General features: G+C 39.8%; 1 protein-coding gene across 3 annotated transcripts in view; it reads left to right on the top strand.

Annotated features, from left to right (window-relative positions):
• Positions 1-24088, top strand: part of Tmem164 (transmembrane protein 164) — a 166387-nt gene that overhangs the window by 100689 nt on the left and 41610 nt on the right. For 2 of the 3 annotated variants that reach the window (XM_071606684.1, XM_071606685.1), the window contains one exon: positions 23937-24015. In XM_071606684.1, coding sequence (XP_071462785.1) covers positions 23937-24015 — 79 coding nt within the window. Of the gene's footprint in view, positions 1-12959; positions 13056-23936; positions 24016-24088 lie in introns of all 3 variants that reach the window. The other variant, XM_027930773.2, reaches the window with a different exon arrangement.

The raw sequence follows: 24088 nt of genomic DNA on the forward strand, positions 1-24088 counted from the left end.
TTTGCTCATGGTTTCAGTGCATGTTCCCATTGCTTTAAGCCTTTGGCAGCCCTGTATGTCATGGCAAAGGGAGCACATGTCAAAGGAGTCCTATTCACCTCATGGTAGCCAGGAAATAGAGAAAGGAGGGGCTGGAGTCCCAACATCCCCTCCAAGGGCACACTCCCAATGACCTAACTGCCTTCCACTAGGTCCTACCTCTTAAGGGTTCTGCCACCTCTCAGTAATGCCATAGGTTGACTAAGCCTTCAACATATGAACTTTCTGGGGACATTTATCCAACCTTAACAGATTGTTTAGCCAGCAAGTGACAGATGTCAGATTAGCATTCAGATCTTCTGACTCCCAGACCAGTGCTCTTCCTACCTTCCCTGCCACTTAAGTGCTGAATAGGATAATTATACCAACTTATGGAGTACAGCGTGATAATTTGATTACATGTATATAGTGTATCAAATCAGGGTAGTGAACATTTCCATTAAAATTTTTTTTGATTAACACATAATCATACATATTTATCAGGTACATTGATATTTCACTGCATGTATACAGCATGTAATGATATAGTTGGAGTGTTTAACATTTCTGTATCCTTATCATTACTTTGCATTTGAAGCCTTTCTACTATCAAAAATTATAAATATGGGCTGGGGTTGTAGCTCAGTGCAAGAGCGCTTGCCTACCTTGTGTGAGGCATTGGGTTCGAGTCTCAGCACCGTATATAAATAAATAAAAATAAATATATAAAAGTCCATTGACAACTAAAAAATATTTTTAAAAAATTATAAATATATGCAAATGCACAGAAAATGTACCAAAATGCTTCTATCACTTGGTTTCATCAATTGTCAACTCACGGTCCATCTTCTGTTTAGTTAGTACAACTCACTCCACCTGAAACCCAACTCCCCAACCCAAATACCCATTCCTGGATTATTTTGAAGGATATCTCATGTCATTTTAATTTTAATGTTTTATTATGTATCTCTAAAATGTAAGGACACACATATCACAATACTGTGATCATACCTACAATAATTAATAAAAATTAATACCTGATACACAGTAAATGTTTAGTAAAGATTAGCTAAGATTATTTATTAAAATAAAGAGTAGAGGAAGGGCATTGAGGTTGGGGGAGGAGGAATGGGAAAGGGGGGAAATCATGGAATGAAATCAACCAAACTGTGCTATGTGGCATGTATGTCAATGAATTCTACTTTTATATATAACTATAATGAACCAATTTTTAACATTTAAAAAAAATTTTTGGTACTGGATTAAACCCAGCAGCGCTTAACCACTGAACCACATCCTCAACCCTTTTTAAAAATTTGAGACATGGTCTTACCAAGTTGCTTAGGGCCTTGCTAAGTTACTGAGGCTGGCTTTGAACTTGTAATCCTCCTTCCTCAGTCTCCCAAGTCTGTGGGATTACAGGCATGTGCCACATGGCTAATAGATCAATTTAAAAAATAAATTAATAGAAGGAAAACCAATAGACTAGAGGAAGAGGATCAGGGAGAGGGTAATACTAGGGAATGAAATAGAGCAATCATGTATACCTATAATACCTTATTTCAAAATAGAACCAAAAACATTTGGGTTACTATACAAATTAAATTACTATTGATGATTTTTACTTAGAATCAAGAGGCAGATTTGGAGCCCAGCAAAGGGTTTTGTTTGTTTGTTTGTTTTTTGTTTTTAGAAATAACATTGTGGGCAATTTTTTTTTTCCCAAAGTGGCTCAAAAAGCTAAAAGAGAATATTGGTATCAATTGGGAAGTGGAAGTATAATTGATGGGATCCCTATAATTTCTCTTCACTGTGCATGGTTTTATTCCCCTTGAGGTTCCTGGTCATCCTGATAGAAGAAAGTGCATATTGAAAGGCTTTCCTCCTTCCCTGGAGGATAGAAGAGTTGTTTAGGGTGGGGTTGCAAATGCTAGAAGCTATATAGGGCAGGAAAGAGCACTATAATGGAAAAGCTGGGAGCCTCAGGGTCCTGGCTCAGGAGTTGAAGCCCTAGGCTCCTCGCTGTATGAGGAATGGCATGAGCAGCTCTGTATTTGGCATGGAGTTTGGGGGAATGAAGCAGTCTCCCTCTGTTGTGTTGTCCTTAGAAATTCCCCTTGCTCTGGAATGGCCTGTTCCAGGCATCAGCTGAAAGCTTTTTAATAAAAATGAAACCCAGAGGAGAAATGATAAGGTATCTGATTTTAACCCAAAGTGAGAGAACACCAGATGTTTCATTCTGTCTGAGGGTTTGAGGGAGGAAAAGCAATTAGCAGCTGCTACTGATTTAGCAACAGACACCTGCTAAATGAAAATCTGTAAAACCGGCCAGGCTTGGCACCAGAAGTGCATACACTGCTTCTCAGGCATTTCTGGGAATTGTAAATTATGTTGGCTTAAAATGGCAGTGGCAGGGGAGGGGGTTTAGGAGTCTGAATATGCTCATCTGGACCAGAAGTATGTTTTTCTAAGAAGGCAGCAACTTAACATGCAGCCATTTGGTTTATGGATAGAGAAGAAGGGAAGAAAGTGAATCTCCTAGAAGCTATCTGGCTACTCTCTGCTTTTGGCCAGGCTCACAGGCTGCCTTTGGGGGCCATCCCATAGGTGCAGATAGGGCTGATTGAAGAGTGGGCGATCCTGCCTCTTCACCTTGCAGATCACTAGACAGTACACCTCTCCCCTCCACTGAAGGCAGTGAATCTCAAAGCAACAGGAAACCTCAACCCCAGGGCAGTTACAGACTATTGGCTCCAGCCACAATTTGTACATCTGCTGAGTCTATGCTTTGCTTTGCCTGAAGAGGCTTATCTATGGCCTTAGCCTTCCAAGATTCTTTTCCAAGTAGACATTAACTACTGGTCTCCACATCCATTTTCCTGAGGCCCACAGATAAACACAAATATTGGAAATATAGGAATCCATGAGGAGGGCTTTGAGGATCTGCAGTATAGTGTGTGTGTGTGTGTGTGTGTGTGTGTTTTGAGGAGCAGGATGCAAGGTTCTACATGGATTAGAAAGAAGGTCGAATTATAGGTCATCTATATGGTGCTGAAAGAATTAGGCACTACTGTTTGTACCTGGTACTACAATCACTGTATATAACTGCTGTTTTGCAGTCTTCAAGCTAGACAAAGGTTAACTGTGACTTAGGCCAAAGGGATGGGCTCTCTTCCATTTCCAGGCTTAAGCAAGGGGATGACAGCTTTTCTTGTGGAGCAGGGCCCAAGAAGTACCATTGGCAGATCCAATGGCCAGAGCTGTCATGAGAAAATACCATCTGGAACATTATCCCCGCAAGGTGTCTTAGTGCAGTTGAAAATGAAACTTTCTACTTTAAGCATGGAACCCCAAACAGAGTCTTTGTCCTTTAAATGAGTAGAACTTTAGGCAAGAATATTCATTCCAGGTATACTTGTTTATTTGGTAAGTTTTTCTTTTCTTTTTCCCAGATATGTTTTAATTTTACTTCCTCTTCCTCACAGTGCCAGTGCAGGAGGGGAAAAAATGAACAGGGAGTCCAGGGCAGAGGTAACGCTAGGCCCTCCAGTTTCCAGCCAGAATTGGAAGAGCTCCACCTTCCCTAGTCAGCAGAGGGACAGTATTTCCATCAATGAGCTCCAAGAGATGGAATAACCACAGCACCAATATGTATCTTCTAACACTAGGCTGCCCTAGAAAGAAGGCCAGGAACCCTCTTTATGGTGAGGTACATCAGTTGTAATCATGGCTCTTATGAAAGCTTCCCAGGCATTCATACACTGGGCCCTCTATCTGCACAAGTCACTTCTGATCTACTAAAGATATGTTCCCATTTCACTCTTAGTTCAAACTAGCATGAGCACCATATTTCAGATGACCTCTCCACAACAGAATTGCCTGTTTTTCTTTAGAATCCAAGAACTATATGTCTCAACTAGTTTGAGAAATACATTTGTTGATCAAAAGGAGGATGTCTTCTTGCAAGTTGGTATTTTCTTGGATGTCCTAAGCCTTACATAGGATTTTTTTTTCCTCTGGACTCTGAATGAAGAAGATTGAGGAGAGATTGAGACCCTACTCCTTTCAAATACCAGCCTATACAGAAGAGCCTACTTCTCAGCACATGTGTGACTGCTGTGTGTCACTTGAATTGCCACATCAGGTTGCAAACTCCAAGTTGGAGTATTTTGTCCTTCTCTCTTTCTTGTACTTTTAATTTTTCTGATTCAGTGAGTATTTTCTTCTCATTCTATTTTACTCTGAATATGTAGAAGTTACATACTCATTCATAGATTTTTTTTTCTTGTTTTGGCACTAGGGATTGAATCCAGGGGCACTGTACCACTGAGCTATATCCCCAGCCCTATCTATCTATCTATCGTGACAGGGCCTAAGTTGCTCAGTCTGGCCTCGAACATTTTATGCTCTTGCTTTTTGCTTCCCAAGTAACTGAGATTACAGGTATGTGCCACCATGCCCAGCTGTACTCTCTGTTTCAATTATTTTTTTAGTGGTTATACTACCAATGTTTACATAAGTACCCAAGACTAAAATCAGTCTTTACTTTTTCCCAAATAATAAAAGGACCTTATAATAATTTTTTGATAATAGCTTTATTAAGGTGTAATTTTGTATGAATTATATTATATGTGTAAAATTCACTTAAGGTTTACAATTCAGTGATTTTAGTAGATTGGCAGAGGAATACAGCCATTTCCACAATAAATTTTAGAACATTTTCACTAGCACCTAATGAAATCTGTGCCCTTTAGTATCATCTCCTTCTCATTTTATAGTCCCCTAGAATTATAAGCAATAATTGATCAAATTTCTGTTTCTGTAGATGAGCCTGTTTTGGGCAATTTATACAAATGGAATCATATAATATTTGTCCTTTTGTATCTGGCTTCTTTCACATAGCATATTTTCAAGGTTCATCTCTGTTGTATCATCAATTAAAATGTCATTCCTTTTTATTTATTAATAGTATTCACCTGTATGGGTATAACATTATTTCTTTATTCATTCATCATTTAGTGAACATTTTGATTATTTCTACTTTTAGGCTATTATGAATAATTCAACTTATAAACATTTATATATAAATTTTTGGGTTGATGTATTTTTAATCCCTTTTGATATACATTTTTAGTCTCTAGGAATATATATAGTATGAGGTAGAGGTATGATCTTATTCTTTTTTGGGGGGTGGGTACCAGTGATTGAACTCGGGCGGGCACTCAACCACTGAGCCACATCCCCAGCCCTATTTTGTATTTTACTTGGAGACAGGGCTCACTGAGTTGCTTAGCACCTCGCTTTTGCCAAGGCTGGCTTTGAACTCGTGATTCTCCTGCCTCAGTCTCCCAAGCCCCTGGGATTACATGCGTGCATCACTGCACCCAGCACGACCACATTCTTATGTGTAAATCCTATAATATTTAATTCACCACCCTCAATTTGTGTGCTCATGTTGTCTACAGTATCATTTAGTATCATTTTAGCTTTTCTTTTTAAAATATCAAAAGATACTAATATTTTTATAATAAAGGTACATTTATATTTACCTACATATTTATTACTTTATTTGCTCACTGCTATTAAGTGACTGGGTGTGGTTGGGAGAGTCTTCCCAAGGCTTCATGTTGAAATCTAATCCTCATTGCAAAGTTTTAGGAAATTTAATCTGACTATAGTGTTTAGAGGTGGGGCCTTTGAAAAGTGATTAGGGTTAGGTAAATCCATTAGATTGTAGCCCCATGACTGAGTCTTGATGGGTTCATAAGAAAAGAGATAAAGTTTAGACACACAAACACACTCCCTGTCTCTTGCCACATGATGCTCCGAGCTCCTTTGAGACTCATCCAGCAAGAAGGCCATTGCCAAATGAGACTGTTAGACCTTGCATCTCCAGAAGCAAAGCAAAAATAAACCTCTTCTTTTTATAAAGCAGTCTGTCTAAGGCATTTCATTGTAATAAAACTAACTGATACAATTAACATTTTCATTGCATTTCAGGCTTTCTTTCTGGTGTTACTTTACCCTTGCTAGAAGTGTATCCTTCAAGAATCTCTTTAGTGATGGTTTGCTAATGGCAAACCTTTGGTGGTTTTTTGTCTAAAAATGTCTGTCTTCCTGCTTCATTCTTTAATAATATTTTAACTGAATTTAAAAATAAAATCTAGGCTCATAATTATTTTTCTCTAAGCACAATGAAGATATATTTTTACTGTATTCTGTCTTTCATTGCTGCTTTGGAAAGCCAGTGGTCAGTCTTAAATTTCACTCTTTTGAAAGTGTCTCTTATTTTCAGGTCATTTTAAAGATCTCTTTGTGTATAGTGTTCTTCAATTTTACTGATATATTTCAATATTGATTTATTTTTTTTCTGTTTGAGAGTCTTTGACTTTTTTTTTCCCTTGCTGGATATTTAACCCAACATGCTAAGCATGTGCTGTACCACTGAGCTCCAACCCCTCTTTGAGCTTCTTGAGTCTGTCCATTGATAGCATTTCTGAACATTCTCACATGTGGTACTTTCAACTACTGCCTCTGTTCTGTTTTTTTCTTCTGGAATGACCGAAATCTGTAAGTCCATCTTACTGTCTTCCCATTTCTTAATCTTTCTTTCATATTTTTCACTTCTTTGTCTTCCTTAATGCATTTTCGATAATTTCATCAGTTCTGTAATCCAGTTATTATCTCTTGTGCTTAATTAGCGGTTAAACTTATTAATTGAATTTTTATTTCAATTTTATTTAATTTTCAAACATTAAACAGTCTTTAAGTAATAATTGCATTATTTGAGGTCTTTAAAACACTGTTTCTATGATTCTTGGCTTTTTTTCTTGTTTAGGTTTTGTTGTGAATATTATTGTTTTTACTATAAGTTGCTTCTTTCTTTTTTTTTTTTTAATAATTTGAGTCTTGAATTCTTCTAGAGCATATTTATCTGTCTTTGTTCTTGCTAAGTATTTGAGGGCTGCCAGTCTGGAGTCATGCTAAGTGAAATTCTCAACCTAAGGCTGTTGAATTACCCAAATAGTGCAGATTCAGATTGCAAATCCATATGAAGGCTGGCTTGTGGTTCTGTGTTTTGGGCAGATACTGTGGTCTCTCTCCACTAGCCTAACTCAGTGCAAAGATTGAAGAATAGATTTTTAAAAATATTTTTAGTTGTAGATGGATGTAATATCTTTATTTTGTTTATTTATTTATTTTTATGTGGTGCTGAGAATTGAGCCCAGTGCCTCACATATGCCAGGCAAGTGCTCCACCACTGAGCCACAACCCCAGTCCCTCAAGAATGGATTTTAAAAATATTTTTGTAGTTGTAGATGGACAGAATACCTTTATTTTATTTGTTTATTTTTATATGGTGCTAAGGATTGAACCCAGTGCCTCACACATGCAAGGCAAGTGCTGTGCCACCCCAGCCCAAGAATGGATTTTCCTTAACCCTCCAGAAGCAATTTGTATTTCTAGTACATCTTTGCACTGAGGTGTAGCTCTTTGGGGTCCCATTTTTGTGGAGGTCATCTTTTATTAGACACTTTGGAAATCTTGGGTTTTGTCTTCCATTTTCTATGCCCCACTAGGCTATAAAAAATTGAAGCTTAAGTTCAGCTGCCTTAGCAAATCTTTTGGTGAATACTGGATGATGTAGTACCCAACGTATTTCTCTGGGTTCCCATTTCACTTAGTCTCTAGTCAGCAGATTTCTTACGTAATTGATATTTCATAGGCTTTGTTATTATTTGTTGTTTCTTTGAGTTGTTTGTATTGATACAGGCCAGGGCTTCCTGAATGCTATGCAAGTGCTCTATCACTTGGCTACACCCCTAGCTCTTGATAGTTCATAGATTTTAAAAAACAATTTAAAAAATATTTTATTCAGGACTTTTTCAGTGGGTGATGTCTTTAACAAGTAGCATTTGATTTATCAGTAATGAATGCTTGGCTCTTGTTTTCCAACCCATTTATAGCTGTGTCCTTACTCTCAGGGGTAGCCAGGAGGACATTCTAATTCTATCCATTGGTTGTCATTGCTCTCCTGAAATAGCTCTCAGTAAGTTGATAAATACCTACTATGTGACTAGTATTGTATGAAGTTCTATGAGATTGGAAAACCCATTTAACCTGTCATGTGGCTAAGAAAACACTAATAGTACTGGACTTGAGTCCATGGAACTCTGAATTAAACCATATTTTCATTTCTGAGCACTTCAAAATCCTAGAAGTCAGTATTCGAAGTGAGTTTTGTTTAAGACTGTAAGGTGTATGAAGGCAGGGACTGCCTGGACCTTGTTGATAATAGGTGACACATAGTAGGTGCTCAGTGAATACTTGTTGAATGAATTGGTTGGCATCTGTTGGAAGTCATGAAGATTCAAGTGCTAATTCGTTCCCATGGCAATATAATTAGAATATTCCATATTTGTGCACATGTGGTAGGGGTGAAAAAGGATGTCTCAGTAGCAGGAGGTCAAACTAATCATGTATTTGATTCATTTGTAAATCAAGTTTTAAAGTCAGTGTTCCCTCTATACCATAAAGGGCTTCTGTGTACATTGAGGTAGTGTAGGTCAATGGTTAGGATCATTGACTTGTACCAGATTGCCTGTTTTATATCCTGTCTCTGTAAGAAACATTGTGCCAGAAACTTAACCTGTCTGTCTCTCAATTTCCTCAGGAGTAAAAGGAGGATTGTAAAACCTATCTTATGGAGTTATTATAAGAATTAGTACATAGAAACTACCTAGGCCAATGATTGGCAGAGGAGTGATATGTATTAGCAGTTATTATTATTGTTACAATTGTTATTGTTATCTTTCTGTTGTTTTGAACATGAGTTATGTTAATATCCTCAATATATTTTGCTGGGGAGCTGTTTTCCATTTCGTTGTGAGAATATCCTGAGTTTCCTTACCTGTCACTTAGAGATTTGGAAACTGCCCTACTATAGTACTTCTCCAAGTATGAATTGAATACTTATATACCCAAATATCCTTAGGGAGCTTTATGAAAATACAGATTTCTAGCTGGATGCAGTGGTACATGCATGTAATCCCAGTGACCTGGGAGGCTGAGGCAGGAGGATCACAAGTTCAAAGCCAGCCTCAGCAACTTAGTGAGGCCCTGAGCAACTTAGCAAGACCCTGTCTCTAAATAAAACATAAAAGGGCTGGGGATGTGACTCAGTGTTAAGCACCCCTGGGTTCAATCACCATTACTTTAAAAAAATACAGATTGCTGGGTCCCTTCCCAATTGGTCCAAAGAAGATTCTCCTAAAAATATGTAATACAAATAAAATTATGCAAATTCTTTGTTTTGCATTAGCCAAGAACTACTGCAGGGCTGAACTTGCCATATTTTAGTGCTGATGGAGAATCTGAGATCAGGCTTCAAGCATGGGAAGAGATAGAGAATGGGAGAGCTAAACAACAGAAGATTAGAAACAAATCAAAGTAGAAAGAGACGTGAATATAGATGACTTGTGCCAGGGTGTACAGGTCAAGTACCATTCATTTCTGGTGGCCTCCAGGAAGACGTGAGATTTGCCTTCCTTGATTTAGAGATTCATGAACCTGGCTCTACCTCCTAACAGAGGTCATGAGACTAGTGGTGGTTCGGGAGGGGGTGTTGGAGGCAGGCCTCAGGAATGATTGCCTGGCCCATTGGCTGCCTTTAAGCAATGGTCCCCAGGGAGTAGAAGATTAACCAGACTCCCTGCTTGGCTGGCTATGGGGTAGGTCCAGTGCCCTTGAGCTGTTTTGACCAGGATGAGAGCCAACTCTCAGAGGCTTTTATCCTTGCCTTTGCTCTAGTGCTAGTGTGAGGTTGGCCTTTATATCAAGCCATCTGATGCTCAAGTCCTTTGAAGGCATTAAAATATGGAAGGAGGCTACCACAGACTGTGTGGGCTGAAGAGGAATTGGGAGTTTAGTGCCTTTCCTCTCATACTTCTGTACTTGACATGGCTTAGATGTCAGGGTGAAATCTGTAACCCAGGCCAGGGGAGAACATTGCTGTGGCCCTTTCAGAGGTGGGAAAGGCCCTCTTTGAGCCCTCTGTCATACTGCCTAAGCAGGAAGGCCAGCCCAGCTCAGGTCAGTCTATGGGAGCAGTTCGGCCTTCACACACAAGCTGATTTGCTTTTGACTTGCAGCTGCCCTTGTTCCTCTATAGGCTTTTTGAACCATCTCTCTCTCTCATTAGCCTTTCCTCTGAGCTCTGTGGAGAGAGCCATACAAATATTGACTTTCCCTCCTTGAGTAAAATGTCAATGAGTTCAAGGATGGACTTCTAAGTCCTGAAGTACCTTCTTGTATACTCAAAGATTCTCTCCTCCTCCTGCGTCATATTTGACCTTTGGCTCAGTCTGAAGAAGTGGTAAGTCTGGATTTAATGAATTCAGAGCCCCCTCTGTCCATTCTGATATGAAGGTAGTGCCTATATCATGGTAGCTAGGTAAGGTAAGGCCCACAATGTTCATAAAAGACCCTAATTCTTTTCCAGCAAGGGAGCAGGCTAAACTATGGAACAAACAACAGAATTTAAGATCATGGGTTTCTGAAGTCAGATTCCTTGGGTTCAAATCCTGACTGAGATCCTGAGTTTATCTCCCCCAACCCCGCAAAAAAAAGAATTAGATCCAATTTAAAAAGAGCAAAGGTGGGTACGCATAATTAGGGTAATCAAATTTAGAATCCTTGATTTGTAACTTATTCCACCATTTTTTTCTGTGCATAGTTTCATTTAATTTATGTATTTATTTACTTATGAATAACAAACGACTGAACCCAACCTAAGAACTAGTCCCTTAGATCATAACATATCTGCCTATTTGCTGCTTCCCAATCCTTCCCTACCCACCCCAAGAGAACTGCTACTCTGAATTTTGGCTATTACTCCTTTGCTTTTTCATAAAATAGAGTTTTATTTCATATGCACAGATATATAGATATGGATACATAGAGTCCTAAATAAGATATTATTTAGTTTTAATTGTTTGTTGATCCTTATAAAAAAGGGTCCTATTTGTATGTCATCTTCTGGGACTTTCTTATTCTATGCAACATTAGATTAGTATGATTCATTCCTAGTATTGAATGCATAGAATTCTACTTACATTTTCACTGTCCTGTAACATTCTATCTTGTAAATAGGCCATGATGTTTTTCTCTATTTTTCTTTGGGCATTTGGCTATTTCTAGTATTTTGGTATAACAAAACAGACAAACAAAAAACTTCTCTGTGTCTTGAGTCCCTTATCTTAAAATTGAGAGTAACAGCTGGGTGCAGTGACACATACCTGTAATCCCAATGGATCATGCCTGTAATCTCAGTGGCTTCGGAGGCTGAGGCAGGAAGATCATGAGTTCAAAGCCAGCCTCTGCAAAATAAGGCACTAAGCAACTCAGGGATCCCTGTCTCTAAATGAAATGCAAAAAGGGGCTGGGGATGTGGCTCAGTGGTTGAGTGCCCCTGAGTTCAATCCCCTGTACCCACCCCTCCAAAAAAAAATCTAATAAAAAACTGTAAAAAAATTGAGAGTAACAAAAAGGAACTACCTGCCAATCTCAGTGGCCTACACCTATAATCTAGAGATTTGGTTGGCAGGAGGATCACAAGTTTGAGGCCAGCCTTATCAACTTAGCAAGACCTGGTCTCAAAATAGAAAATAAAAGGGTTGGAGGCTGGGGATATAGCTCAGTTGGTAGAGTGCTTGTCTCGCATTCACAAGGCCCTGGGCTGAATCCCCAGCACCACAAAAATAAAATAAATAAAAGGGTTGAGGATGTAGCTCAGTGGTAAAACACCCCCGAATTCAATCCCTAGATACAAAAAAAAAAAAAAAAAAAAAGCTACTGGTTGTAAATCACAGTAGGTCAGTATATTAGTTTGCTAGCACTACCGTAACAAACACCTTACTATAGTCTGGGTGGCTTAATGTAGACAAATTTATTCTCAGTTTTGGAAGAAGAAGTCTAAGATCAAGATGTTATCAGGGTGGGTTTCTTCTCAGAGTCTCTCTCTCTCGTCAATAGCCTTCTTCTAGTGTCTTCATATGGCTTTTCAGGTATCTCTCTGTATCCTAAACTATTTTTCATTTAAGGTCACTGGTCACATTGAATTAGGACCTACCAGTATAACTTCATTTTTACCTTTACCTCTTTCAAGGCCCTGTCTCCAAATGCAGTCACATTCTGAAGTATTGGGCATTAGTACCAAGACTGAATTTGGGGATAGACAATTCATCCCATTAGAGTCTCTAAGTATCAGTCATTATTACCATCATTATGTTAATCACCCTCCTTTATCATTAAAACTCAGGAAAAAAATGTAGCAGTTAGGTGTGATATATTCCCTAGGAACAATCAAATATTAACTGTCATTCCTATTATTATTACTATTATTATTAAGCATTATTATTAAAACACTAGTGCTTCTTTCCCTGCCTCTCCAGAAATGACTGTTTGATACTAGCAACAATATCTAAGAATAGTACTTGGTGATTTCCCCAGGACAGGCAGCAACTACTAAGTCAGTTAAAGGTGGGAGAAGAGCTAGGAGGTTTCATTTTCATCCTGGTTAAAAAAAAAAAAAAAGAACTAAGGGCTATAGATATAGCTTAGAGATACAGTGCTTGCCTAGTGTGTATGAGGCCTTGGGTTCAATCCCTAGCATCTTAAAGGAAGAGAAGGGAAGAGAAAAGAAACAGCCTTATAGAACATCTTGACTGATAGACCTGAAATTGCCATTCCATACAGTTCTGTGGGCTTGTCTGAACCAGGCAGGCAGGACTGGGCAGCTACACCTTTTACATCAGGAAGTGTGCTTGCCCAAATAGCTGTGCCACAAGAGCAAATGACATTTTTCACGGGCTCAAAATATTTTGTTTGATGCTAGGGGCCAGACAACAGACAGTCACAACTCTGCTCCTCACTCTCCCAAGGACACTGTGCACAAGGAAGAAGACCAGAGTAGCCCTGATAGGGTTTTCTCCAAATGGAAAGACCAGTGGCCTCACCACATCATGGGATGGAATAAGGTAGAATACTATATGCCTTATAGGGAGGGCTGTGGGTGTTTATCCTGACTGGAGGGGTACATATGTATCATCAGGGCAGATACAGTGAGATTATGGGATTTGGGGGTCTATGGACCCTTTTTACATATTACTTTCTTAATATGTTCAGATACTCTGAGAGAGGAGATTCTAAAAAACAAGAAGAAATTAGCACTATTTTTCACTAATAGCTTAATGTATCCCCTTGTTTTAAAGATTTCTATAATATAGAGATAAAAGAATCTAACATGAAATTTACTTCTTCCACTGCCCAGATGATAGGTAATTGCTGTTAGTAGTGTAATATATTCCTCTTTGGATTTTTTTCAATCTTTTAAAATATTTTTAGCACATGATTAATAAATGCACACATTCATTTGTTGCAAAAATCTAGCTGTAAAAGGATATGAATTCCAACGTTAATGTTTCCTCTTCCCTTTCTCAACCCCTTGCCAATCCTCTTCCTCTCCCCAGTTTTGGCAAGTCACACCCCAGTTCTTTTCCTATGCATCTACATACATCTAAAAGTATGCAAATGAAGTCCTTTTTCTCTTACAAAGAGAATTGTGCTTTATGCAGTATAGAGTTGTTCTCTTTTACCCAGAAATGGTAGTATCTCCTTTTGAAAAATAGAGTCAAGTGGTTCATCTTCTATGCTGTGTCTTATTTTTTGGTACTGGGAATTGAACCCAAGGGCACTGAGTCATTTTTATTTTTTATTTTGAGATAGGGTCTCGCTAAGTTGCTGAGGCTGGCTTTGAACTTGACATCCTCTTGCCTCAGCCTCCCTAGCCGCTGGGATTACAGGTGTATGCCACCATGCCCAGCTAGAGTGTTTTTTGATGACTCTCCCACTGATGAACAGTCAGGACACTTTATAATTTTTTTGTTCACAAATAATGCTGCAGTGAACATTTTGTTCTAATGAAAATTCCTAGAAGTGAAATTGTTAAGTTAAAGTGAATGAGCATTCACAAATGTTGATAAGTACTGGCAAATTGTTCTCCAAAAATTATGTACCTTGTTTTTATTGTCATGTAGTATATGTTAAGCTTTTTTCATAATTAGTTCATATAGATTGTGCCATTTAAATTTGAAATGTTCCCAACATTTTATTATATAAATATTCAAACATACTAAAAAGTGGAAATATTAGAATGCACAACTATATAACCTCCAGATGGATTAAAAATTGTTAAATGTCTTTTTACATTCTCTTACTAAGCAGTTCTCTGTTAAGTTTCCTAAATTATTGCAGTGAAAGCTATAGATACACTGAAAGTTTAGTTCTACCTACTTCAGCCTATAGTTCCTAAAAATAAGGACATTCTTTTGTGTAAACCATACTATTCTCACCCTTTAGGAAAAAAATCAATGAATTATGTTATACCATCTATTTTATTTATATTCAGATTTCCTCAATTGTCCCCAAAACTTCTTTATGTACCTTTTTCCCCCCTAAATCATGATCTGGTTAAGTTTTAAGTGTTGCTTTGACTGTCCTGTTTAGTTTTGTTTTATTGTTTTACTCTAGAACTAGTTCCCCTTTCCTTCTTCATTCACCATATTGAAGGGTTTTTGCTTTTTTTAAAAAAAAACAAAACAAAACTGGGGATTGAACCCAGAGGTGCTTGACCACTGAGGCACATCCCCAGCCCTGTTTTGTGTTTTATTTAGAGACAGGGTCTCACTGAGCTACTTAGGGCCTTGCTAAGTTGCTGAGGATAGCTTTGAACTTGCAATCCTCTTACCTTAGCCTTCTGAGTCCCTGGGATCATAGACATGCACCACCACATCCAGGATATTGAAGTTTTGGTGAATTATTTGTATAGTTGTTTTGAAGAATGCCCCACATTCTGTATTTGCCAGAATATTTCCTGTTGGTACTGTGTTGTTTTTAATGGCGACATGGTACTCTGTTCTATGAATATATGGGGGTTTATTTAACTAGTCCTATAGTGATGGTCATTTAGGTTGTGGGTACTCCTTTTGTGGATCCTCTAAGATTTAGTCCTAGGGAGTTTGTGGCCCTAAGAGACCACAGTTTAAGAATGTGGTTAGTTAATGAAGATAAACTGTTCCAAAGCCAAACTTTATTGGAATAAACAACAAGAGCAGTTAAAACCATGGGTTGTATTCTTTCTCCTCTAAGGGAAATGGATTGTATTTTTTGACTCCTTGACTGTAGTCTGGGGCTAAGCTGAGTCCAGTGTCCTCTCTATGCGACTGTATACCCTCACTTATCATTAGCCATGGACACTTCTGGTAATGGCAAGTCTCCTGGGGTATATGATGAGAGCTCCCTTAACTTATACCATGAACCACTGTTGAGAGCCACAGCCGAAGGGGCCCAACCAAACTTCCAGCTGATGATTGGCTCACCGTGGCCCCAGCAAACTTCCAGCTGCCAGCTGATTGGCTCCTCTGCGGTGATGCTCATTGGGCTGTTTCCCCCGCCCTTTCAGACCACGGAGCTGCTCATTGGGGGACTCTTTTTGGCTCCGCCAATGGTGACCCAGCCAATTGGCCTCAAGAGCAGGAGGAGTGGGGGGGGGCGGTGTTGAGAGGCTTGTGGGAAGCTGTTATACCATGAACCCCTCCTTCATACAGATGATCTCACCTCAGCCTATCCTTCCCTCCTTATCTCCAGGGAGCCCAAGGCTAACCCTTCCATTTGTGTTTCAGGTTCTGTCCCCTCTTGCCTGCTTCCATTCCTCTTGCCTTCTAATGACATCCTGCTTCTCTTGCTTCTTCACTCTCTCCTCATCTACTTGCTCTTTCCCTCAGTCTATAAATTATGTTCAAATTTCTCCTGTTCTTTCTCTTTTTGGTACTAGGGATTTAACCCAGGGCAATTATCTACTGGGCCACATCCCCAGCTCTTTCTTATTTTTTTTTATTTTGAGACACAGTCTCTCTAAGTTGCTGAGGCTGACTTTGAACTTGTGATCCTCCTGCCTCAGCCTCCCAAGCCACTGGGATTATAGGCATGCACCACTATACCCAGCATATTTCTCCGATTCTTAACAATTATTTCTCTGTATTGTCACTACTTTTTAATTATGACTTCTTTATCTCTCTACCCACTTGCTCCTCAAAAGACTATAGAGGACCAGGGTCTGAAAAGTGGAGTGCATAAGGTGTTCCATTAGCATATTTGAAGAAAATATCAGCATTTCCAAACCTCATCCTTTTAAACTGACATGTTTGTGTTTTCTGATGTACATCAGTATGTGTCTGTTTTGTAACATACAGTTATATATGTGTTTCATTTGCCCCACTTTCATCTCTTATCCTTGCTAGCTTTGTTACCATCCAGGCCCACATTTCCACTGATTTATGAGCATCTCTGCCAGGCTGTCGTAGAGTCACCACAAATTCAGCATGGTCCCAGCGTCTTTTCTTGTACCTCACCTTCTCCAGTCTGTATCTTTGACTGTAGGTCCTAAGTTAGGAAGAAACCCCAACATCCTAACAATCACCTAAGCCATCATCATGAGAATCATCTTTTGGTCTTTACCTTTCTTTTTCTGTATAACTCTCTATCCATTCTGTTCACTACTCCTGGTGATTCAGCTTCCTGAACTTCTCCCAAATCTACCCATTCTCTCTTTTCTCACTCCCTCTGCCATAGGCTTTATTTAAACATTCCCATCACTAGTTTCTAACTGGTCTCCCTGCCTCTAGTAATATCCCCTGTAGCCATTTACCAGCAGGAACTCTCTGCAACTGCACACTATATGCATGCCTTTCCTTTGCTTTGAAACAAAACTAGAATCCAAGCCAACACTTCATCTAAAGAGTTCTCATAATCTTTTGCTGCACTGATATTAATTTCTTATCTGTTGGTCTTCTCAATTGCACTGTGGAGTCTTACAGGGCAGCTCTTATGGGAGCTACGAAGCTATCATACAAGATGCCTTCATCATTACCACATTGCAAGAGTAACCATGTTACCTACCACCCACTAGTGCCTCAGTAAGTGTTCCTTGGTTATTTGATGAGAATGAGGATAGGACCATCCTAAGTGAGAAGTATTGATGTTTCTTTGAGAAGCAAAGAAGATTCCATTGAAAAATCCTGCCCTAGAGATGGGTCAAAAAATGGACTGGAAGCCTAAGTACCTGCCAAATATACAGATTTGTGACTTAGGGCTTGTGGGGCAGGCCCAAGTGCCACCATCTCTTGCTTAGAAGCTCTTTTTCTCCCTGGTACAGGGAATTGAATCCAGGGGTTCTCTACCACTGAGATACATCCCCAGTCCTTTTTACTTTTATTTTGAGAAAAAGTCTTATTAAATTGTCCAGGTTGGTCTCCAACTTGTGATCCTCTTGCCTCACTCTTCCAAATTGCTGGAATCACAGGTGTGTGCCACCAATCTGAGCCATACTGGAGGCTCTTGCTAGGGCAGAATTATGAAATAAAACTCCAACTTTAGGCCCAGAGAGACCTGGTATTAAGTCTTGCTGACTGGGATTGAAATTCCAGCTTTACTAGTTACTGGCAGAATTAATATGAAAGGAGAGGATAATGATTATAATATGTTAGCACTGGACCAAGAACTCTATATGCATTATCTCACCTAATTTCACCAGAAACTGATGAGGTAGATGCTATTATCATCCCCATTTTACAGATGAGCCAACTGATACTCAGCAAGATTAAGTGATTTGCCAAAACTTACATAGCAAGTAAATGAAGCTAGAATTTCAATCTTAGCAGCCTGACTCTATGCTGGACAGATTTATTTGTGAGTTAGAACTAAGAATTTGGATAAGATTACCTAAAAGAGAAGAGAGCCAAAGAATTATTTCTGGGGCTTTGTAATATTTAGAGATGAGGGACATAAAGAAGATCCAGCAAAGGAGTTTGAAAATGAAAGCCTTTGAGATAGGGAAAGAATAAAGGAAAAGATCTGTGCTGTGTAGTAGCCTAGTACTGGAAGTGTTTTAAGGGTGAAGGAATCATCAACTCTATCAAATGCTGCTTGGTTAATTGAGAAAAACGAGGCTTGGAAACTGACCATGACTGGCATATCCAGTTATACAGGTTGTCAACTGCATACAAGGGTGATTGGGCCCCAGATCTCTCTGAAACACTGGCATGATTTGAGTCTTGGCAGTAAAAAGGCACCTGCTTATAGTTCATGCAAAGACACCACATGTGTGTGTTGCCCATTGGAATTAACCAAATGGAATTGTAGGTAACCTCACCAGAACAATTTGGGTAAAATTATGGGAGTGAAAATTTGGAAGAATTTGGGTAGAAGAATATTTCAGAGGAGAGCTACCAAGGGTTCTGAGTTAGACACAAGTCTTTTGAGGAGATTTCCTCTAAAGTATGAAGGGAAGCAGAGAACTGGAGGTAGTAGCTGTGGCAGAAAGTAGGGTCAAGAGTTTTTGTTTCTTTAGATGGAAGATAGCATTCTTTAGCCAGCAGCATAGGGCTTCCTACATAGAGGCAGGGAAACAGGCAGCTGTGAGCATGGATGCAGGGAGGAGGGAGGCATGGAGGTGGGAGCCTATGTCCTACAACCCTCCCCCATCACCCTGTGAAATAGGCAAGGATGGGGAAGGTTTGAAGCAAATGGGAGAAGGTGTGAAATAGTTGCTTAGGAGAAAGGAGAATGAATAGCCTTAAAACATAGTTGGATTATAGGGCAACATTAGGAGTCTGCTCAAAGTTTGCTGTAGTGAATTTAAAGAGTTAACAGTATGCATTTATTCATATTTTTCTCCAGCCATGCTTGCTTGCAGACATATAGAGATGTAAAGGAAGACAGTTGGCTTTAACCAGGAATGCAGTTTGGCAAGGCAAGCAGGAAAAGGGGAGAGAGAATGTCAGAAGAGTTCGTGAATGTACAGAATGAAGTGCTGCTGGACCTTAAACTCGGTGCTGGATGAATATAGAAATGGGGACATGAGGTTGATGGGGGAGGCAGTCAAGAGGCGGCAGGATCAATAGACTTGAGGTCCTGGTGAAGTTGAAAAAGTATCAGCTGGGGTATGAGGAGGAGTGAGTTGGACAGTGGAGAGTGAGGTGCATTACAGAGGAGTCACAAGTATTAATAATGACAGGTGCGACTAAGGGAATAGGGGTGAGGCAACATGGGGAGAGGAGATCTTAGGTTGAGTGGAAGGAAATGCAAGGAGAAGCCAGGGCATTATTAAATATTGAAAACACAGGAATTTTGACCAGGGACTGTTGGGGAAAGCAGTGACTGGGAGGCAAGAGACAAAGTCTTTGAGGACTGTGGAGGGGGCCATATGTGACTACAACAGGAAGGAGTGGTGGGTACTGTAGTTTCATTTCAGAGGAGTGGTTAACAAAAAGGCAAAAAAAAAATTAGAAGCTACAGTGAGAAGCAGAGGGGTGCCCTCCTGGTCAAGTAGCAGAAGGAGGTATTAGAGGAAAACTACCCACTACTCAAGAGGGCTATTGGGATAATAGTGTCTTAGAGTGGGGCTAAGTTTTTGGTAAAGCAAAACGGTAAATGGGCTATTCACAGAAAAGTTTGAGGTATAGGAAATTTTGCTAGCGAGAGCTAGGAGCTCAAGAAAATAGAAGGATTTCAAGTACTGAAAGAGGGGGTGGATGATGGGACAGACTAGGATATGTACAGAGCCATACAGGGATTTGAGTTCAGGTGTTGGGGAGGGTAACCTGGGAATCTTGGGCTACTTTTGGTGGCTGAAATAAAAAGGATGTAGGACAGTGAGATTGGTAGTCTTCATGGCAGAGGATGTTGGTGCATGTCACTGTCCAGTCCAGGTTGGGAGGTGGGAAGAAGCAGGGTGGGGATCTTGCCACAGACAGGGTCCATGTATCTGATGTTTCAGGCAGTCTGACTCCAGAGGCCTGGTTAAGTTTACCACTCTGTAATTTCAGTTCTTAAAGCATGTTGACTTGGATATGAAAAAGAAGTTAATGGTCTGTATAGCTTAAAATATTTTTTATTTCTTTTGACTTGAATTGCATCCATGTCAGATGTAGCCTTGGGATTCCTCCAGCTGAAAAAGAATCAGGCTGTGGATATTTAAAATTCTTAAGTACAAGATCTTTAGGCTAGAAATGAATTAACTGAATTCAATGAAATTCTTCTGAAGGAAGTGTGGCATTTCACTTATATTGTTCATAAAACAGGGAAAAGAAGGTTGGGGAGACTCTTTGAGAAAGTTCCTGGAACTCAGCCTACACTCAGTACCTACTACTCAGTGCCGTTTGCCCTCATCCTCCATGTCTAATGCTTCTTTTAGGGGCATTCTTTGACTTCTCTATCTATGCCTTACTTTCCTCATCTGTAAAATGTGGATGATCATTGTCCCCACTCCACAGGAAAGTATATATAAATGTAGTTAGCACAGTACACGGTACATAATATAAGTACTTAATAAGCTATTAAATGTCAAGTGATTGGTTCTCCAGCTCCCTTTTGTCTCTTCTCTTTCAGCTCCTTCCTTTTTCCCCTTCCTCTTTCCCCACACTACTTCTTTTACTATTTTCTCTTTCCAGACCCTGGCCCTGGTTGCCAGTGCCACTTGTACTGAGTTAAACACACTTTGTGCTCCCTGCTCCTAAGGTAGGGAACTCTTAGAATAGGAGTGAGGCAGCCATCAGAGGAAGGAAACTCTCATGGGGACACTCTCTAGACAACCCTCATTGAGGTCTCTGGCCAAGGTGACTACAGAGGTGCAGTGGGTCAGTGACAAGAGGCTTAGCAGCTGTGAGGCCTCTGTTCCAGGATAAGCTTGGCCATTGCATGATGTGGGGCTGGGACAACAGTAGGTAGAGCAGGCTGTTCAATCATTTGAATAGGAAGGTGCTAGGCCCACTTACCATGTGGAGGAACAGGGAAAGACATGCTCTTATACTGCTGTTACCACTCTGGTTATAGTAACAGTGGCTCTTCCCCATCTAACCCCACCTATGTGTCAAACTTTTGTGAGGGAGCAAACAGGAGGAGCAGAGTACAATTGGCCTCTCATAGCCATGGATCATCCGCATACCCACAGATTCCCTATCCATATATTTAACCAGCTGTGGATTGAGGATATTTGAAAAATGGCATCTGTAAAGAACAGGTACAGACTGTTGTTGTCATTAGTCCCTAAGCAATACAGGATAATGGTTATTTACATAACCTATACATAACCTATATATTGTATTAGGTGTTATCAGTAAACTACAGATGATTTAAAGCATACAGGAGAATATATGTAGGTTATATGCTAATACTATGCCATTTTATGCAAGGGACTTGAACATTTGCAGATCTTGGTGTCTGTGGGGGTCCTGGAACCAATTCCCCACAGGTCTCAAGGGAGGACGGACCTTATACTGGCTAAAACTATGAATTCTAGAGTAGACTGCTTGAATTTGAATCCTGGCTGTGTCACCAAATGAGTTGTATGCTCTTCAGTATGTTATATAAATTCTCCATGCCTCAGTTTAACATCTCTAAAATGGAGATAATGGGAACAGTGCAATTGTTATAGTGATTAGTTTAAATTAATGGTTTACAAAGAGTTCCTAACACATAAAATGTATAAGTGTTTGTTATATTCTTAAACATTTTAAATATTGTACACTAGTTTTGCGACAGCATAATAACTTCCATTTTACTGATACCAAAGCCAGGGCAGAAAGGTTGTATGACTTGTCCTGGGCCATAGGACTGATAAGTACCAGAACCAAGTCTAGAACACAAATTTGACAGACTCCAAAGTCCTTACTTAGAATTAGAAGCACAGCACTTAACTGTGTCCCTGGACATGCAGGTGGGCGCTTTGCTTTCTATGGGGCTTTAAGGGAAGGACAGGGAGGCAACCATTTTTAGTTCAGATGAGTAATTGGCCACTGGAATTGGAGATGTCAGTAGGGGGACTGCTTGACAGTGTGCTGGGACTATTGGCCACAGGCTCTTGAAGGTATGTTTCTCTTCTGCTGCAGTGGGACAGCAACCTGACTTCAAGCCCATTTCAGGGAGAGGTCAGGGTTCTGGTTTATAGCCAGAGAGTTGAGCCTTCCTAAGACTTTTTCCTCCTTGACTATTTTCTGGGTGACCTCAGCAAAGAGTCAATTAACCTTTTTGTACCTTATGCTCCTTATGTGTCGAACACAGAGAGACCGAGTAGCTCATGAATGTGAACACATTTGAAAAGTATAAAGCAGTGTACATGTATGAATGTATAACAATAATCTACAATGTATAATCATAATGCACCAATAAAAATATGGAAAAAAGAAAAGTATATGGCAGTACTCACATAAAATAGTAGGGTCATCCTGACCACATTGAAGGCCAAATATGGGCCTTTTAGGCTTCCAGACCTACCATGTGCTAGTAATGCCCAATTTCAGATCCCATAACCCATTCCAGCATCTTCCACAGAGACACTTGGAAACTTATCTCCATTTCTGGGTTTTTATATTCACCTCTGTGAACATAAAGTAATAGTTGAGCATTATCTAGGTCTCTGGAGATTCTCCTTTGATATGGATTGTCAAGAGCTAGAGCCGCTGTTCGTGCCAAGGGTTTACAGTTGTCCTAGCTCCCATTCTGGGAGCTTTGCTATCTTTTGGTTTTAGCCCTTGGCACACAGTAGACTTGGGCTCCTGTGCCTGGGGGGCCTATAACTGCCTCCTCTCATTAGCACAATTCTTGATTATGTGCTTGCTCTATAGGGAACAGGGAGGCAGCTGACACCTTCCCTTGGGTATCCTTGTCTCTCTGAGCTGCCCTTGAGATCAGTGTGTATCCATTTGCACATGCATGCACATGTTAGTATGCCCTATAGGTGAGGCCTCTTGCCAGCTGATGAAGTTCTTTTTCTCCCCCAAATTAAGTTAGCCACCCAGCTGTTTCCATTTTCTGCCTGTTGCCAAGCTCAACAGCAGGATCCCCATGCCAGGTTGAAACTATACTCGACTTTGGTAATCCATAGCTTCTATTTTGAGGGGGATTGGGAAAAGGGTGAATAAGTGGGTATGTTATATGTCAATAGAGAAGGGAAGTTCTTTTGGCTTACTATGTCAGAATTGGCCCTGCTGGTTGGTCTTCAGTCAAAAATAGGGCTGGGGTTGTGGCTCAGTGGTAGAGCACTTGTCTAGCACATGTGAGGCACTGGGTTCTATCCTCAGCACCATATGAAAAATTTAAAAAATGAAGGTATTGTGTTCATCTACAACTAAAAAATAATAAAAATGATAGGTCAAGCCCTGACTGACATCCAAGTATCCTATGTGGAAACTTGTTATTTTTGGATCTAGACTTGACCAGATTTAGTAATCACTTTTTTTTTCAATTTGGAAAATGAGGATAATAAATCCTCCTTCATATGATCTACATGTCAAATAGTCCTACATGTCAAATAGTTTACCATCTACTTGCCAGGAGTAGGAAATGACATAAGGTTGTGTTTCTCCAAGTATATTCTGCAGAATCCTAAGTGTTATATTTTTTAAGTCACTTCCTAAATACATTTAAGAAACTTTGGAGAAAAAAATATTAAGTAGGATTCTTATCTGTAGAGTCCACTCAAATCCTTAATGTACCAATACCATGCATGATGACTCTCCAAGGGAATATGTTATATGCAACCTTTAGTAAATTTTTAACCAAACTTTTTTTTAGTGAGGTATTTTTCAAGTATCATCTCAGTAAAATACACCTTGGAAGATTCTGTTCTAGGTCAGGAGTATATTCATCTTTTTTTCTTTTTAATTGTGAAAAAAGAGGTGAATTGGTGAAATGCCTGGGTCTGCTAAAATGTGGATCCTGAAGAGCAAGGGCGTTCAAGTTCAGAATCTCCTGAAATAAGTGTTTCCTTCTCTGAAATGCCTCTCTCCATCTTGTCTTCATAGCTTCCCTTTGAATTGGAGATTTACTACATTCAGCATGTCATGCTCTACGTGGTGCCCATCTACCTGCTTTGGAAAGGAGGTAAGGCCAGCACATAACATCCCTATGTCACCCCACACCTTGCCTCTCCCTCTGTTTGGATTTGGAGGAGTCA

Source organism: Marmota flaviventris, chromosome X (assembly GCF_047511675.1).
Source record: "Marmota flaviventris isolate mMarFla1 chromosome X, mMarFla1.hap1, whole genome shotgun sequence".
Taxonomy (NCBI): Eukaryota; Metazoa; Chordata; class Mammalia; order Rodentia; family Sciuridae; genus Marmota; species Marmota flaviventris.